The sequence below is a fragment of the Octopus sinensis genome, linkage group LG12, assembly GCF_006345805.1.
Source record: "Octopus sinensis linkage group LG12, ASM634580v1, whole genome shotgun sequence".
In the NCBI taxonomy this organism is placed as follows: domain Eukaryota; kingdom Metazoa; phylum Mollusca; class Cephalopoda; order Octopoda; family Octopodidae; genus Octopus; species Octopus sinensis.
In genome coordinates this window covers 22,409,041-22,427,611 of record NC_043008.1, presented here as the reverse complement: position 1 = coordinate 22,427,611, position 18,571 = coordinate 22,409,041, and the positions used below count along the sequence as shown (strand labels likewise).

The 18,571-nt window shown below is 34.1% G+C and overlaps 1 protein-coding gene across 2 annotated transcripts in view; it reads right to left on the bottom strand.

Moving 5' to 3' along the window:
- Positions 1–580: 580 nt before the first annotated feature.
- The window catches only part of LOC115217999, a 520,272-nt gene continuing 502,281 nt past the window's right edge, over positions 581–18,571 (bottom strand). For both annotated transcript variants that reach the window (XM_029787743.2, XM_029787744.2), the window contains 3 exons: positions 14,898–15,021; positions 9,508–9,711; positions 581–2,001 (listed from right to left, as the gene is read on the bottom strand). In XM_029787743.2, the coding sequence (XP_029643603.1) occupies positions 964–2,001; positions 9,508–9,711; positions 14,898–15,021 (1,366 nt within the window). In that variant the 3' untranslated portion in view covers positions 581–963. The remainder of the gene's footprint in view (positions 2,002–9,507; positions 9,712–14,897; positions 15,022–18,571) is intronic.

Sequence of the window (18,571 nt, the reverse complement as noted above, 5' to 3'; positions counted from 1 at the left end):
GGATTAATCCATCACTCCAGCAGTTGGTACAACAAGTGAGTTGTTATTATATATTTGTGTAAAAGAAAACAAATTTTGCTGAATTTGTTTTTCCTCAAAAAATGAAAAAAAAAAGAAAATAAACACACACATGTATGTATGATAATGAGGAATTTTTAAAGAATGATAGAATAATTTAAAGAAATGACAAAATGAATGTGTTCTTTTTAGCCACAATAGTTTTTTAAAGTCCAGTTCTGATATTTGCTTTTGTTGATTTATATATATATATAGACACACACACACACATATATATATATATATTATATATATATATATATATATATAAAGATATATACATGTATATATATACACACACACACACACACATATATATATATATATATATATATATTATATATATATATATATATATGTATATATATATATGTATATATCATATATATGTATATATCATATATATATATATATGTGTATATATATATATATATATATATACACATACATATATATATATAATGTATATATATATATATATGTATATATATATATGTATATATATATATACTATATATGTATGTGTATGAATACTGAAATAGTTTCTAAAATTAAAATAATGTGTTCTTTTACTCTCCAGTATATGATTCGTAATTTTAAATAATTTATGCATATAATTTTGGTAATGTGGTGCTTATGTTTGGAAAGCTACCGAATATTGGGTGTCTTAACAATCTCGTATGTTTATAACGATGCATTTATGTACATGTCATAACCTATGTTTTATTATTCTAATCATTTTGTAGGGAGGTATAACACACACACACACACATATACACACGCATATACACACACGCACACATAGACATGCTCACGCATAAGTCAGATAAGAGAGGAGGGAGATGAGAGCGTATTGATTATTGGTCAATCTCTTCACAAGATATTAAACATGGAAATGAAGTGAGATTAAAGCATTTCAGATTCTCCAGTTGCCATAGGAGGTAGAGTTCCCATAATGCCGGGCGTCGATCTTGTGGAAGAAGTTGGGGAAGGAGGTAGTGAAGAGGTGGTGTGTTCACAAGGGTTTTCGTCCTCAGTGTCTATCTGGGGTTGGTTTTCGGTGTTAATTTTTGCTGCTGGCGAAACATTGCAGCTAATGAAGTCATTCGTTGGATGTGTGTAGTTACCCTCAACATCCATTACAACACAAGAGTCTGAGTTCTCTTTCCGGCTGTCTTGTTCAGAAGAGATAATCATATTACAAGGCAGGTTATTGAAGTTATCTGTCGGATTATTATTGTCCGTACACAGATCCTCATCGTCTGCGATATTGTCAATGAAGATATCGGTGTCAGTCACTATTGTTTGGTCGATGTTACTGTCCAACAGAGACGGGTGCAAATTTATAATCTCTTGTTCATTATCGAGAACATTATCATCGATGTTGTCTCTGAAAGCAGGTGAAACATTGCTTGACCCATCATTCGTCTTTCCGGGTAGAATAGGCTGATAGAGAACATGCGGACCTTTTTCTGAAGAAGGTGAGCTTATAGAACTGCTACTTGCATACTCCCCACTTGGCCCTTGATAAGGGGATACATACTCTAACTGACCAGTGCCGTAAGAGTAGAACTTATTACTAGAAGATAGGCTTGAGTCAGACTGGGTGAGTCCAGCAGTTACTGAACCCAGAGTCGAGTCTTCGACTGCCTGTTCTAACCAGGCTATATCCGGTGATGCAATATTGGCATTTGATACTGGAATTTGGTTTAGGCTTGTAGCATCTTCAGAAGCCATATCAGCTAGGTCCTCATTGACATTTTCTTCTGTAGTATTGGCATTATTATTGTTGGGGAAATTCTCAAATGCTAACGAGTTTCCAAACTGCACAGGTGCAACGTTGCTCTCTTTACTGTCGTTATCCTTAGAATTTGCCACTTCTGATGCGAGAAGAGGCTTTGATTCGCTTTCTCCTTCATCCTCAGCTTCATCAGTTTCATAACCCTGAAATATAAGAGTAAAACATAAATAGAATCAACATGTTAAAAAATAAGTTACAAAATATTATGAAATATAATCTGAAAGGCCAATATTTTATTGCAATTCACATTGCCCCAGTCCACTCAGCTGTAGAAACGACTAACCCTGTAACAGCATTGCATTCTGGGATAACATTGTGTGAGACAGTTTGTGGGGAGAGAGGGATGCACCAGCATTAGGCTGGCACATTATTTATCAACCTGTCCAGGGAGGGGGTGTGAAAGACTGAACTTTCATGGGTTCTGGCAACAATAGACCCTGTGATAGTTCAGTCATGTGAATAAGTACCCCATAGTTGGAAGCAATGTATAACTGATGCTACTTTGAAATATCACATGCAAGTCCTTATATGGACATAGAATGGGAGAGGAGCTAGAAATCACTCCAGTATGTTTAGTATCCAAGACCTGCTGAAGTCAGTTGGTTCAGATAACCAGGTGTCTAGCCACCTTGAGGTGCTCTTAAAAGTATGAAGTGTTTACAAGAAAAAGGAGGAAAAATTATTCTACAAAACCTTAATGTATAAGTATGAATTTTGGAATCTCATCAACTTCATGCTAAAAGGTAAAAGGCAAAGGTTAAATTATTGAGTCCTGCCGACTCATAAGGGTCGGTTTCTTGGGGTATAAATTCCCCACCTGGATGGGATGCTGGTCCATTGCAGGAAAACTCATTTTTGCCAGCTGAGTGGACTGGATCAATGTGAAATGAAGTGTTTTGCTCAAGAACACAACATGTTGCCCCATCCAGGAATTGAAACTACAATCTTACAATCTTGAGTCCAACACACTAACCACTAAGCCATGCACCTCCACTTCATGTTGACATATAGAGAGGTTAAACTGGATGCTTTATAGATATTAAACAACACAAATTTAGTTATATTGACATACATAAAAAGTGAATTATTGATCATTATGTTATTTTATTCTGTCAGAAATTTGGTATTTCTTTTTAGACAAGAATAATTGATATCATTTCGAAATGGGATCCAGTTATATAAAAGATCTAAATAAAAAAAAAACTTGTTCTTACATCTCATATAAATAAAGGGGGGGGGGATGGAAGAAAGTAAAATAGGGATGAATAAATAAAAGATGTAAAATGAATACAAGGAAGTAAAAATAGAATAAAAATTTTTCAATTATTCCCTAATTATTTTTCTTAGTTATTTTACTTTCTATGCTAGAGAACAATAGGATGTTCTCACATCATCTTGATTGCCACAGCTGAGGCTTTCAAAATACATAACTTTAAGGTTATCTACATTATATATCTTTCGGGTATTGAAAAAAAATTCAGCATTTCACAGTTCATAAAAGGTGCATTTACTCCCCCAAAATGTTCAGGAAAATTAATCTGTTTTATAAACACAAGGTTCATGTTTGGGCTACTGGCACATGGAGGTTTAAGAAGTAGCATTCTAAAACTGAAATACATCTTATAAGTTTGTATCAGCATAAACCATCAAAGAAGGTGTATATAGCAAAATGTTAAACATTGATTTCCAAATGAAAGCTCAGAATTATAACAATCATTAGAAAAATTAATAATAAATAAACAAAGCATTGATAGAATGCTAGGTATAATCAAAATATTCTGAGTCTGAAATAACGATAGCAACATTTGTTTCACATCTTGATACAAGGCCAGCGATTTTAGGGTGAGGGGTTAGTTGATTATATTGACTCCAGTACATGACTGGTACTTTTATTTTATCAACTCAAAAAAGATGAGAGGGAAAGTTGACTTTGATGAGATTTGAGCTCAGAATGTAAAGCACTAAAAGAAATATGCAAAGCATCCTAACTGTTTGGAAGTGTTAACATGTACATGGTTTATCTTGGTATAAAAGATGGGCTACAGTAAATATTCTGCTCAATACCACAGATTCACCTGTATTATTATTATTATTATTATTATATTATTATTATTATTATTATTATTATTAGTAGTAGTAGTAGTAGTGTTATTATATGTTCGACTTTTGCTTTGTATTTGTACAAGCTAGCTCCAAGTCTCACACAGAGACCTCAACAGACAACAAGTTAAAAGTTCATGTTGGTGTTATGCCTAGGGGGCCAAATATTTGGTTTTGTACATAGTGTTGTTCTAGAGAATGTTTAAGAAAACAAGAAAATTAATGAGTTTGTTTTAAAATTTGAGATTACATAGACAGTATTATACGTAGGATATGGGCAGTTTCCATGAACACTATCTTTTGAATTTCTGCCATTTTGGGGTTTCCTGGTATCTGAGCTAGGTAGGAATCAGCTTCTTTTGCTATCATTCCTAGGGCACCTATGACAACAGGTATTGTTTTAGTCTTCAGGTTCCACATTTTGCTAATTTCTTTTTCAAGATCTTTATACTTGCTCAGTTTTTGGTAGGTTTTGACAGATACATTTATGTGGATTGGGACAGTCATATCTATGAGGAGGCATAGTTTTTGTCTGAAGTCTTTCAATATAACGTCTTATTATTACTATTATTATTATTATTATTATTATTATTATTATCATTATTATTAGTAGTAGTAGTTGTAGTAGTAGTAGTAGTAGTAGTAGAAGTAGTGAAGGTGGCAAGCTGGTAGAATTGTTACTGCACTGGGCAAAATGCTTAGTGGCATTTCGTCTGTCTTTACATTCTGGGTTCAAATGCTGCTGAGGTTGACTTTACCTTTCCACTTTTCAGGATTGATAAATTAAGTAACACTGGGATCAATGAAATCACCTAGTCCCCATCTCTGATATTTCAGGCCTTGTACCTTTTCTGTAGAAAGGATTATTATTATTATTATTATTATTATGGAGGCGCAATGGCCCAGTGGTTAGGGCAGTGGACTCGCAGTCGGAGGATCATGGTTTCGATTCCCAGACTGGGCGTTGTGTGTGTTTATTGAGTGAAAACACCTAAAGCTCCACGAGGCTCTGGCAGGGGGTGGTGGCGACCCCTGTTGTATTCTTTCACCTCAACTTTCTCTCACTCTTTCTTCCTGTTTCTTGGGTAACACTGCGATGGACTGGCGCCCCGTCCAGCTGCGGGGAACACATATGCCACAGAAACTAGGAAACTGGGCCTGTGAACCTGGCTAGGCTTGAAAAGGGCACATAAATAAAAATTATTATTATTATTATTATTATTATTATTATATTATTATTATTAGTACTAGTAGTAGCAAAGCAGCAACTTAGGAATATTAATAGAGTTTGGTCATTTAGAATCAAGGTTTGCTGATTGTAACATTTGTAGTCAATTGGCAGACTTAGCAGAGAGTTCGATTGAATTTGTTGTGATTCTTGCTCCAGCTGTCTGTCGCTCTGAGTTCAAATCCTATCAAAACCAGCTTGCCTTTCAACCCTTCTATGTTGATAAATAATGTACCAGTCTAGTGCTGATGCCTCCCTCTTTCACCCCAGGTGTCAAATCCTGGACAGTAAACTGATTTATAATTTATGATACATAATATATTATATATACACAGACACACACATGTATGTATATGTATTTGTAAAATTTACCTGCGATATTTTCATTTCTGGTGTGGTGATTTTTAATGTAATCACCGATGTTTTGAAAATATTTGCCAACTTTTTTTTTATGAAAATAGTTTAATAACCCTGATCCATACTCAGAATATTTTGCATCATGCCTTGTAAGGATGCAGCATAAAAAAAAGTGAAAAAAAAAAACCGAATAGCAAACACATGCAAAAATCTTTAACAAAAATGCGCAGGCATTGCAGTGTGGTAAGAAGCTTGCTTCCCAAACCACATGGTTCTGGGTTCAGTCCCACGGTGTGGCACCTTGGGCAAGTGTCTTCCATTATATTCCCAGGCCAACTAGAAACCTGTGAGGGATTTTGGTTGACAGAAACTGAATGAAGCCCATCCTATACACACACACACACACACACATATACATATACATATACAAAAGACGTATTTAATACATTAATTGCAAAATCACAGGTGATATAGAACTAAATTCAGTTTTTTAAATGTCTTGCTTCGAGAGCTGCATTCGGTATGATTAGTTAAATTTTGGTAGTAATGACTTATGTCCCTCTTAGCGTGTGGCATCTATGTGTAATAATGCCCTCTATACAATATAAATAAATATTTTCAAGTGAAAAAATTATTTTCGGATTTTTTCTCTTATGAGGTTTTTCACGCTAACTACCTGATAATTTCTTGTTAAGATTCTTTAAGATTTTATCCTTAATTGTTATATATATATATATATATATATATATATATATATTATATATATGTATACATACAGGTATAACTGTGTAGTTAGAAGTTTGCTTCCCAGCTACATGGTACAGAGTTCAGTCCCATTGTGTGACACCTTGAGCCAGTGTCTTGGGTCGACTAAAGCCTTGTGAGTGGATTTGGTAAACAGAAACTGAAAGAAGCCTGTTGTGTGTGTGTGTGTCTTAGCGTTGGTGTTTGTCCCCCACCACTGCTTGACAACCAGTGTTGGTGTGTTTATGTCCCTGTAACTTAGCGGTTTGGCAAAACTGATCAATAGAATAAGTGCCAGGCTTAAAAAGAAAAAAAAATATGTACTGGAGTCGATTCATTCAACTAAAAATTCTTCAAGGTGGTGCTCCAGCATGGCCGCAGTCTAATGACTGGAACAAGTAAAAGATAAAACATAAAAGTAAAATAAATAAATAAATAAAATAATACAGAAATAAAATCTCTCCCCCTCCCCCACCGTCTTACCAAATATATGAAAAAGAAAAAAAGAAACAAAATAAAGATGTGATTAAAGAAATGTTTTTCAATAATTAAAAATAATAAAAATGATTAAAAATAATAAAAAATGATTAAAAAAATTAAAAAATTATTAAAAATAATAGAAATAATTTTAAAAACATAACAAGGTTAAAAACAAGGAGTTGGTTAATAAAAAAAAAAAAAAAGCACACTTGGACTTAACTGAAAATAGGGAAGATATCAACGAAAGAAAGTATAATTGCTTCTATAAAAACTGGTTGAGGAAGCAAACCTGTTGGGTAACAAATAATTAGACACAAAAGAGTAATTAAATTAAAATAAAATAAAATAAATAAAATTTGCCAAGAACAAAATTAAAAAGAAAATACAAGAAAAACAAAAGAAACAGGGGAAAAATATGAGCATGTAAGAACAACAGTAATGTCTATGCAGAAATTACTTGGCCATTTGAAGAACATAATTTTCAAAACTAATTAAAAATGTTTACCAAGAAAGGGTATTTATTGCTTATAAAAGAATAAATGTGAATATTTAATAAGGAGTGGCTGTGTGGTAAGTAGCTTGCTTACGAACCACATGGTTCCGGGTTCAGTCCCACTGCGTGGCACCTTGGGCAAGTGTCTTCTACTATAGCCTCGGGCCGACCAAAGCCTTGTGAGTGGATTTGGTAGACGGAAACTGAAAGAAGCCCGTCGTATATATGTATATATATGTATGTATGTGTTTGTGTGTCTGTGTTTGTCCCCCCAACATCGCTTGACAACCGATGCTGTTGTGTTTACGTCCCCATAACTTAGCAGTTCGGCAAAAGAGACCGATAGAATAAGTACTAGGATTACAAAGAATAAGTCCTGGGGTCGATTTGCTCGACTAAAAAGGTGGTGCTCCAGCATGGCCACAGTCAAATGACTGAAACAAGTAAAAGAGTAAAGAGTAGAGTATCATATTTTGAAATGGTCTGTTAACTTTTGGGACACCCTGTACATATCTTTATCATGTACAACATTTCATTTGTATATCTTCCTTCCATAGTGATATGTTTGCCTTTCTATTCAGATAGTTTATTTTCCCTGCTGCGAAGTGGTTTGTGCTAGGAAGGGCATCCAGCTGTAAAAGCCCCTACCCAAAACAAACACAGTAACCTGTGGTAGTCTTCTACCTGGCTAACTCCTGTCAACTGTTCTATCCATGCATGGAAGACAGATGTTAAACAATGATGATGATGATGAATGGGATAGTTTCATGCAATCTCCTGCTACACACAATATGCACAAATCTATATCTCATGTCTACCTATTCCAGAAACAGCTGTAAAGTACTACCCACACACATCTTTTATGTCTACACATGTGTGTGTATATATATATATGTGAATGCATAAGATTTGTTATAGGTATAAGAATATACCATAAGCAAGTATAAAAAATGGAGAAAAGATGTTGATTTTTTATAAAACTGGATTCAATGCATACGTACGTATTCCTATACCTATAACAAATCTCAAATATTATTTTCATATTCTTATTACCTGTTTTGGTTGATTTTCATGAATATGATGAATCCTTATTAGAAATCACCTTTTCTCTCTTTTTGGATCCCCGAAAAAGCTTGAATTGTTCTTTTTGAACTGACCTTTTCTCATATATGTGAATACATATACATATGAATACATATATATGTATGTATATGTGTATATATATATATATATTATATATATATATATGTGTGTGTGTGTGTGTGAATACATACCTACATATGTATATATATTTGTATATGTATGTGCATGTATGTGTGTGTGTGAGTGTATCATCATCCTCATCATCATCACCGTTTAACGTCTGCTTTCCCTGCTAGCATGGTTGGACGAATTGATTGAGGACTGGCAAACCAGCTGGATGCCCTTCATAATGCCAATCACCCCGAAAATTTAGATTGGCCACCTGCATGAGGGCCAATCTGGCGGTACAGGCAATGGCCATGCTCAAATGGTGTTTTTTACATGTCACCAGCTCAGGAGCCAGTCCTGCAGCTGTGTGTATATATATACATATACACATAAAACATATATATGGTGTACATATTCTGAATAAATAGACAGATCAAGTAAGACAATATTATTGAATATTAAAATTCAATATGAAAATGTTTATGATTTGATAGCAATTGTAATGTCTCTAGATATTTGTGTGTATATATGTGTGTGTGTGTGTAAGTGTGCATGTTTGTTCCTTCTTGAGCCATCCCTGGCTCATTAGGGCTGGTTTCCCGGTTTCTTTGGCATATAGGTTCCCCACCTGGACGGGACGCCGGTCGGTCACAGGTGAGCTGCAAGATGCAGGAGGAAAGAGTGAGAGAAAGTTATGGCAAAAGAGTCAGTAGAAGTTTGCCATTGCCTTCTGCCGGAGCTGCGTGGAGCTTAGGTGTTTCGCTCATAAACACACACATTGCCCAGTCTGAGATTTGAACCCGCAATCCCTTGACTACGAGCCCGCTGCTCTAACCACTAGGCCATGTGCTTCCATGTGTGTGCATGTAGAAAGCTGATATTGAAAATATAACCAAAACATTATTTTGTATATATTCTCAAAGAAAAAAAGTTTTAGATTTCCAATCATTCATTTAGAAACCCAATACATCTGATAACAGCTCACTTCCTTGAGATGGAATATACTGAAAAAGTGAACAGTTAATGCAGCCCATGGCTTTCCACTGCACGGATTACCTTCTTTGATGTGTCATCTTCATCAATATACTTAATCGACGATGCTGGAGACTGTACGGCGGCTGTCTTGTCATCTGCTTGCGGCATTTGTGGTGTTATTAGGTACATTGGGTTGTCAGTGCTGGCAGTTTGTTTTGGGGAGTTCTGGATAGAGTTACCATTCCCAGAATTCCTTTCATCTTCAACTTTGCTCGGCGAAGCACTCTAAGAAAAGAAAAGAAAGAAAATGAAATAGTTGCAGTAGTAGTAGTTGTAGTGGTAGTATTAGAAGTCGTCGTCGTCGTCGTCGTAGTAGTAGTAGTAGTTATCATTATTATTATTGAGTGATAGGGTAGCACATGCCATCAAAGTGATGTTGGGGTACAAATATACAAAGCCCAGTTATACACACCTTGACTATAATTTGTACAAATCAGAGTTAATTGCATCAAGAGAGAGAGAATGTTGCTCTACAGCATAAGGGGTCAGTGCTTCATCTATTATTATTATTGCTATTATTATTATTATTATTATTATTATTATATTATTATTATTATTATTATTGAGTGAGAGAGCAGTGCATGCCATCAAAGTGACACTAGGGTAAAAATATACAAAGCCCAGTATACTCATCATGACTACCCGTCTGATAAGGGTACACCAGGCACATGCATTACAACCATATGTGTGTGACATGGTGATCTCATGTCAAGATAAACAGCACATGACCTTGCAGGAGGGACCCTGTTCGGATTTTCAACAGGTCAAGTATGCCATCCAACTCCTAAGGTTCCTGGATGAAGGTTGTATAAAATATTGAATGAAACACCCATGTTTCTAGTGGTGAACTTTTCGAACCCCAAAGAATTCCTTACAACACATGGCTATGATGCTTCCCCACTACTTCTGCTCGTGATCAGAGATATACATATCGTCAGCCACCAAGGGACATGTTCAACTGGTTAAGGTCAAACAACTGACAAGCAAATCTGTGGTATTGAGCAGAATATTTGCTGTAGGCCATCTTTTATACTAAGACAAAACAATGTACATGATTACACTACCAACAAGTTAAGATCAGAATCCATGAGAACCACTGCCTGGTACTGCCTCAGAACATTTATTATTATTATTGTTATTATTATATTATTATTATTATTATTATTATTATTATTATTATTATTATTATCATTATCATTATTATTAAGGCAGCGTGCTGGCAGAGTTGTTAGCATGCCAGATGAAATACTTAGCATTATTTCGCTTGTCGATACATTCTGAGTTCAAATTCCGCTAAGGTTGACTTTACCTTTCATTCTTTCAGGGGGGGGGGTTGATGAAATAAGTACCAGTTATGCACTGGGGTTGATGTAATTGACTATCCCCCTTCCCAACAAAATTTTCAAGGCCTTGTGTCTAGAGTAGAAATAATAATAATAACAACCATCATTATTATTATAATTATTATTATTATTATTATTATTATTATTGTTGTTATTATTATTATTATTATTATTATTATTATTGTTGTTGTTGTTATTATTATTATTATTGTTATTATTATTATTTTGTTGTTGTTGTTATTATTATTATTATTATTATATTATTATTATTATTGTTATTATTATTATTATTATTATTATTATTATTGTTGTTGTTGTTGTTATTATTATTATTGTTATTATTATTATTGTTGTTGTTGTTGTTATTATTATTATTATTATTATTATTTTATTATTATTATTATTATTATTATTATTATTGTTATTATTATTGTTGTTGTTGTTGTGTTGTTATTATTATTATTGTTATTATTATTATTGTTGTTGTTGTTGTTGTTATTATTATTATTGTTATTATTATTATTGTTGTTGTTGTTGTTATTATTATTATTATTATTATTATTATTATTGTTATTATTGTTAGTAGTACTAGTAGAAAGGTTGTTAAGGTGGTGAGCTGACAGAATTGTTAGCTCGTTAGACAAAATGCTTAGTGATATTTCTTCCAGCTCTTAATGCTCTGAATTCTAATCCTACCAAGGTTGACTTTGCCTCTTATCCTTTCAGGAACTGTAAAATAAGTACCAGTTAAGCACTGGTGTCAATGTAATCAACTTAACCCTCCCCCAGCAATTTCAAGCCTTGTACCTATAGTAGAAAGAATTATTATTATTCTTATGATCAACATTATTATTTTTAACATTGACGAGGGGCCAAACCTTTTTTAAGAGAGGTGCTTAATTGATTCAATCAATTCCATTGCTCGTTTAGTACATATTTAATTGTTACTTGAAAGATGAAAGGATAGAAAATACTCATCAAGGTTGTCAATTTAGAATGTAAATAATGTATGTATATGAGTGTTACTTACAACTGTAAAGATTTTAGTCCACAATTCTACTAATTCTGCTAATCCACTGCTTTACCGCTCTGGGTTATCACTCTTATAATATGTGCCACTGTGTATTTATGCATGCATATACGTACATTGTGCCATACGAAGGGAGACAACTTCAATCTTTTCGGTGTTGTCTCCCTTGGTTCTATTTATGTACATATCTAAGTTATCAGTTTCGTTTTTGGATCTAGTTTGCAAGATTCTTTATGTGAATTCGTTTGTTGAAGCAAATTATGTTGTGCCTGGGGAGAGTCATAATATCTTAATACTTTATTATCTAACACACTCACTGGTTTGATTTCCACTCATATTTTTTCTTACAACCTTGTCAATGGATGTTGACTCTATTCATTATTGGAGCTCCAATAATTGACAGAATCAACATCCAGTGACAAAATTGCAAAAGGCAATGAAAATTTTAGAAGAAAAAATACAAATAATAAAAGAGTGGAAATTGAACCAGTGTGTGTGTTAGATAATAAGGCATCAAAACAATATGACCCTCCCAGACACAACATAATTTTTCAGTTTTACTGTTTAAATATATAATTAAAAACATGTTTCATGTTTTTGATTCAAAGCCTATTACAAAATGTAAATAACTGCATTTAAATATCAATTAATTTTTCTATGTTTTAACTTAATTACATTATCATTATGCAATACATTTAAGTAAAATTAATATATTTGCTGTCAGTTTTTGAAGATGACTTTAATAACAGATTGGACAATCAAAACAACTCCAAAACAGAATGAAGAAAATTTTCTATATAAATGTAATGGATTGTTTGAAATACATTTCTTGACAAAAATGTTAAATGTTTATTGGTACTGCTTCACCAGATAATGGAAAGTGGTCCCTTTAGTCATTTGTTTTTTACCTGTTTGCTTTTAAATTGGCCTTATTAGGCCAATTCAAACTTGCAAGATCCAGCCTCTCACACCTACCCTGCAATGTCATTCTAAACTTAAACAGTCATACCATGGAAATCTCAAAGCCACAAGATAATGCATGATTAATTCAAAATGATTTGAATAAATAAACATTGCATTTGACAGAGGAATCTAAATATTAAAGGCTAAGGGCCTCTGAAGCTGACATAGAGGGTGGACAAAGTGATTGTAAAACTGGAGATCTGCCCTCAACGCTTGTAATAGAATTAATTCTCATAAAGGCACTGCAGCTGGTGGTGGTGGTGGTGGGGTGGGGGGTGTTAATTAAGTGACAAATTAAGTTTACTATCCAAATTTGATTAAAATCTTTTGAAGTGCAGGCATTGCTGTATGGTAGAATGTTTGCATTCCAACCACATGAGTTTGTGTTCAGTCCCATTGTGTGGCACCTCGGGTATGTGTATTCTACTATAGCCCCATGCTAACCAAAGCCTTGAGATAGGATTTGGCATACAGGAACTGAAAGAAGACCATTGTATCTGTGTGTGTGTATATATGTGTGAATCTATCTATCTATATACATGTATATATCATAATCATCGTTTAACGTCCGTTCTCCATGCTAGCATGATATATATATATATATATATATATATATATATATATATATATATATATTTATGTATATATACATATATATGTTCACACACACATACGTGTATATGTGTATATGTTTATATATATATATATATACATGCATTAGCATGTGTTACTGCTTCCATCCATGCCTTGACTTCTTTTGATAGCTGTAAACAAGTGTCACTACCTTGAAAGAGGTGGCTTTTGTTTCAAACCTCATCATGGGGAAATATTATGTTCAGGTTTGGTGACATGAAGGGCATCCAGCTGTAGAAAAATCCACAACAAATTCCATTTGAGCCATGCTGGCATGGAAAAGTGGATGTTAAAAACAATAATGATGTCACAGTTATTCTTGTTTGTTATTGAAATTACACTGTGTTATGCATGATAAACCCATGACATAATATTGTTTTCATAAATAATAATGTATCACGTTTATATTTAACCATATAAATTTTATCTAAATTTCTGGTTTGAGGTTGTATCATTATTACACACTGATATATTTGGATTAATGTTCTTGTCTTAGTTGTTATGGTCACAAGGTTTTGGCTGCTTTATTTTCCAACCTTCCTCAGATGCCTGTCGCACTCTGTACCATTCCAGGAATTTTGAATCCTATAATGAACTGATTGAAGTAGATTGTTCTCAAGCGTCTCAAGAAAGAATCCTTTATAGGTGTGTAGTGTTAAAAAACACAGAAAGATATCAGCAACAGATGAGAATCATCCAGCAGTGGTGATGGTATTGCTAAGTATGTATTTTTGCCTTTTGGGGTCCCATCAGTAGCAAACATGTAACTGGTAACTACATACTCCATCTTCATTGATGAAGTAAAACAGTGATGAAAAATCACCGATGTTGCAATTAGCTAGGCCAGTAGGCTGAATAAAAATTTATTAGAAATGACAGAAGCAACAGTAGTTCAAATTAGGAATCTGGATATCATACTTAAAGCAGATACATCATTGAAAACCTGATAAACTGTGGTATATATATTTAATGCTAGAAAATAGAACAATATCAGTAGCAGACAAAAATCGTCCAGCAGCCATGGTGGCCTTGCTAAACACAAATTTCTGCCTCTTTGGGCCTCGTCAGGAGCAAGTATTCACTGGCAATTGCATGCTAAAATAAAATTGACTGCTACTGATATAGCACAACAGTGATAGAAAAATCACCAATGCCAAAATTAGCCAGAAGGCTCCTCAGACAAAAATATACAAGTTTTAAAGCATTCAATATAATCAAATATGCTACTTCTATTACAATATGTAATTAACTGAAATTAATTATACAGTAGCATATTAGAAGCGTTCATTTTTTTGAACTATGACTAGAAGGCAAACTTAAAAACATGCAGAGAAGAAACTAAATACATGATAAAATATATTTACTTCTGTCTGTGCTCTAGTGTTTCTGGCCAAACCTGCCATCCATTCGTGTTAATGAAATGATAAAATGAATATACTCACAGACCCTGTCTCTCTCCGGAGTAATTCACTGGAACCAGTGGAGTTTCGTAGTGCTACATTGCAGCTCCGAAATGTAGGTCTCTTGGCAATGGCCTGCTCTTCTCGTAATCGGTGTACATAGTTTCTAAAACAGACACATATATATATATCATATAATTATGTATACACATTTCGTTTTTGGATTTGGTTTGTAAGATTCTTTATATGAGTTCGTGTTTTGAAGCATATTCTGTTGTGGCTGGGCAGAGTAATTTTCTTTTTGTGCCTTATAATGTAAAACACTCACCGGTAAAATTTCCACTTATTTCTTATTTAAAAAAAAAAAAAGAAAGAAGTGGAAATTTTACCGGTGAGTGTGTAACATTATAAGGCACAAAAAGAAAATGACTCTCCCCCAGACACAACAAAATATGTATACACATGTATACAGAAAAAAATAAAAATAAATAAATAACACACACACACACATACATACACATACACACAAATACTCAAATGCAAGGGGTGTTGAAAAGTTCTTGGCTTTAAGGGTCTCACGAAAAGCCTGGCTGCAGGCCCAACCTTCCGAGTTCTTTTACAGGGCTTAGAAAAACAGAAGGACCGTTGCAATAAGCGTGTGAATCTGAGAGGGGAATATGTTGAAAAACATCATAATTAACTGGTCCTCCTGTATTTTCTTTTATCCAAAGCCAGGAACTATTTAGTACTCCCTAGTACAGTAGAGACATGTGATTTAGTGGCATGTATTCTGGCTCTTTGCATTCTGGGTTCAAATGTCACTGAGCTCAACGGACTGAAAAAATAAAGTACCAAAGTCAAGCACTATAATTGGTCCCTTCCCTTAAAATTCCTTCCCCTAAAATTGCTGCTGTTGTACTAAAAATTGAAACAGTTATATATTAAACATTGTACTAAATACACTGATCCGAAATATATAAGGGAAACTTCATTAATGAATTGGAACTTGGTACATATGAATTGGCAATCCAATACTTTATCTTCATAGTTATTTTACTTCATTATATATTAAAACATACATTGTACACAAACCATTCACGCATTGCACACTAAATATACATTTTCCATAAACCAATCAAGTGTTGCATGTTAAATACACATTAGAACAGAAACCATCCAACCGTTGCACATTAAATATACTTTGATCACAAAATGCTAAACCATTATACATTTAATATGCTTTGTAGAAGAAAGGAAAAATAAAATCAGTACTTCCATTAATTGAAAAACTGGATTTACCAATGTGTCTTCTTTGAATCCATTGCATGGCATAGAAAAACAACAGGGTAATGCTGTTAATATGTGAGGTTAGGACGGTAGCACTAAATCCAGTGTGGTGTTAGTATAGCAGTGGAGACTACGTCTTTATAGGTAACAGTCACTGAATTAGTTTCTCCGTGACCAGCTAATCATGTAAGCTGGTAAAAATTCCTTGGATGAGAAAATTGTAATATTTTTTGAAACTTTGAAGTCTATTATTCACATGTTATACAGTGAAGAGAACAAGGTCAGTGCTGCAGATTAATGATACAAATAAGTGGTTTGCCATGAGGGCTGAAATCTAGGGGCACAAGAAACCGAAAAAAAAAATATAACAGACATATTTCTTTTGGAATAATGGATCTTGAAGTACACATAAAGCTATAAATAATCCTTTCTACTATTGGCAAAAAGCCAGAAATTTTTGGGAAGGGGTCTAGTTGATTACATCGACCCCAGTGCACAACTGGTACTTATTTTATTGATCTTGAAAGGATGAAAGGTAAAGTCAACCACGGTGGAATTTGAACTCAGAATGTAAAGACATACAAAATGCTGCTAAGCAATTTGTTCAGCACATTAACAGTTCTGCCAGCTCAACACCTTTATAAAGATATAAATAATCCCTTCCACTTTAGTCACAAGGCTTGAATTTGGTGGGGAGTTGGGGTAAGTCGATTACATTGACTCCATTGTTGAACTGGTACTTATTTTATAAACCCCGAAAAGATAAAAAGTGAAGTCGACCCCACTGGCATTTGAACTCAGAACATAAAGACAGACAAAATACTGCTAAGCATTTTGCCTGGCATGCTAGCGATTCTGCCAGCTTGTCACCTTTAAATAATAATAACGTGTAAATACTCGGTTGGGAAACCCTCTTGGACAGAAAAACTCAAAGGGTGCCCCTAAGACTTGAACTCACATCTCCAGCAGACGAACAAATATTTATTTAATTTTAGCTTTAGTACCTAAGTCTAACATCTAAGGATGTTGTAGTTATTTGAACAATGTTTTAGCCAAAAATTGAAAAATCACCAGCTGAAGTACTGATACAATGCTATACTATATATTATGGCATTCTGTATATCTTACTCAACGTGGATATACTGAAGAAAGCCACAAAACTGTGGCATCTGCCTCAAGAAAACATCTTGCATAGATGTATCGTGTCAAATAGCACAGAAGTATATCAGTAACAAACAAAAAATGTCCAGAGTCTCTGAAATTGCTAAATCTAGATTTCTACGTCTGTGAGCGTAGTAACTGTATGCTTAGACAAATTTTGCCTTTACCGATATATAAAAACAGTGATTAACAAAGCACTGGTGTTGCAACTAGCTGGCTGATTGGGTAAAAATTCATTGTCAGTGAAGCAAGCAGTATTAGTTTAGAGTAGCAATTTGTGTGTCTTACTTAACATGGCTATACTGTAGAAAGCCACAACACTGTAGTATTCATCTTGAAAAAGCATCTTGTAAAGATGAATAGCATTTGAAAGCATAAGTGTATCAAGAGCAGATGAAAGCAGACAGCAGCAGTGGAATTGCTAGATCTGTGTTTCTGCGTCTTTGCACATCGTCAGTAGCAAGTATCCATTATCAAATGCATGCTTAGACAAAATTAACCTTTGCTGATATAGAAAAACAGAAATTAATAATTCACTGGTGTTGCAAATATCCTGCCAAGCTGGGTAAAAATTCATTATGAGTGACAGAAGTAGGTTTAGTTAAAAATCGCTTTATGTATACTTTACTTAATGTGGATATCATTTTTTGTTGCTTTTTACAGTATAACCATGTTAAGTAAGATATACAAAATGCTATTTTGAACTAACACGCCTTCCATCATTTATAACAAACTATATATTATTATATTGTGGAGGCGTGTGGCTTAGTGGTTAGGCTGTCAGCATCATGATTGTAAGATTGTGGTTTCAATTCTTGGACTGGGCGACAAGTTGTGTTCTTGAGCAAAACACTTCATTTCATGTTGCTCCAATCCACTCAGCTGGCAAAAATGAGTAATGCTGCGATGGACTGGTGTCCCATCCAGCTGAGGAACACATACGCCATAGAAACCGGGAAACCGGGCCCATGAGCCTGGCTAGGCTTTAAAAGGGCGCATTTATTTTATATATTATTATTATAAGCTACAGCTCTTAACTTGTTCAGTGAACATTTATAACTGGAAGACAAGGCAGTTCATTATAAGGCCAGTCTTGAGTGCTGAATGCTTTAGTACCAGCTCTGGAAGAGAGGATAATGATGGTCACAATATTAACTAAATGGTTCTTTAATTAGTTAAGAATGTGATTACTCAAAAACAACGATAATGTTGGTGAAGATGATGATGGTGATGATGATGATGATGATGATGATGATGACAATGATGAT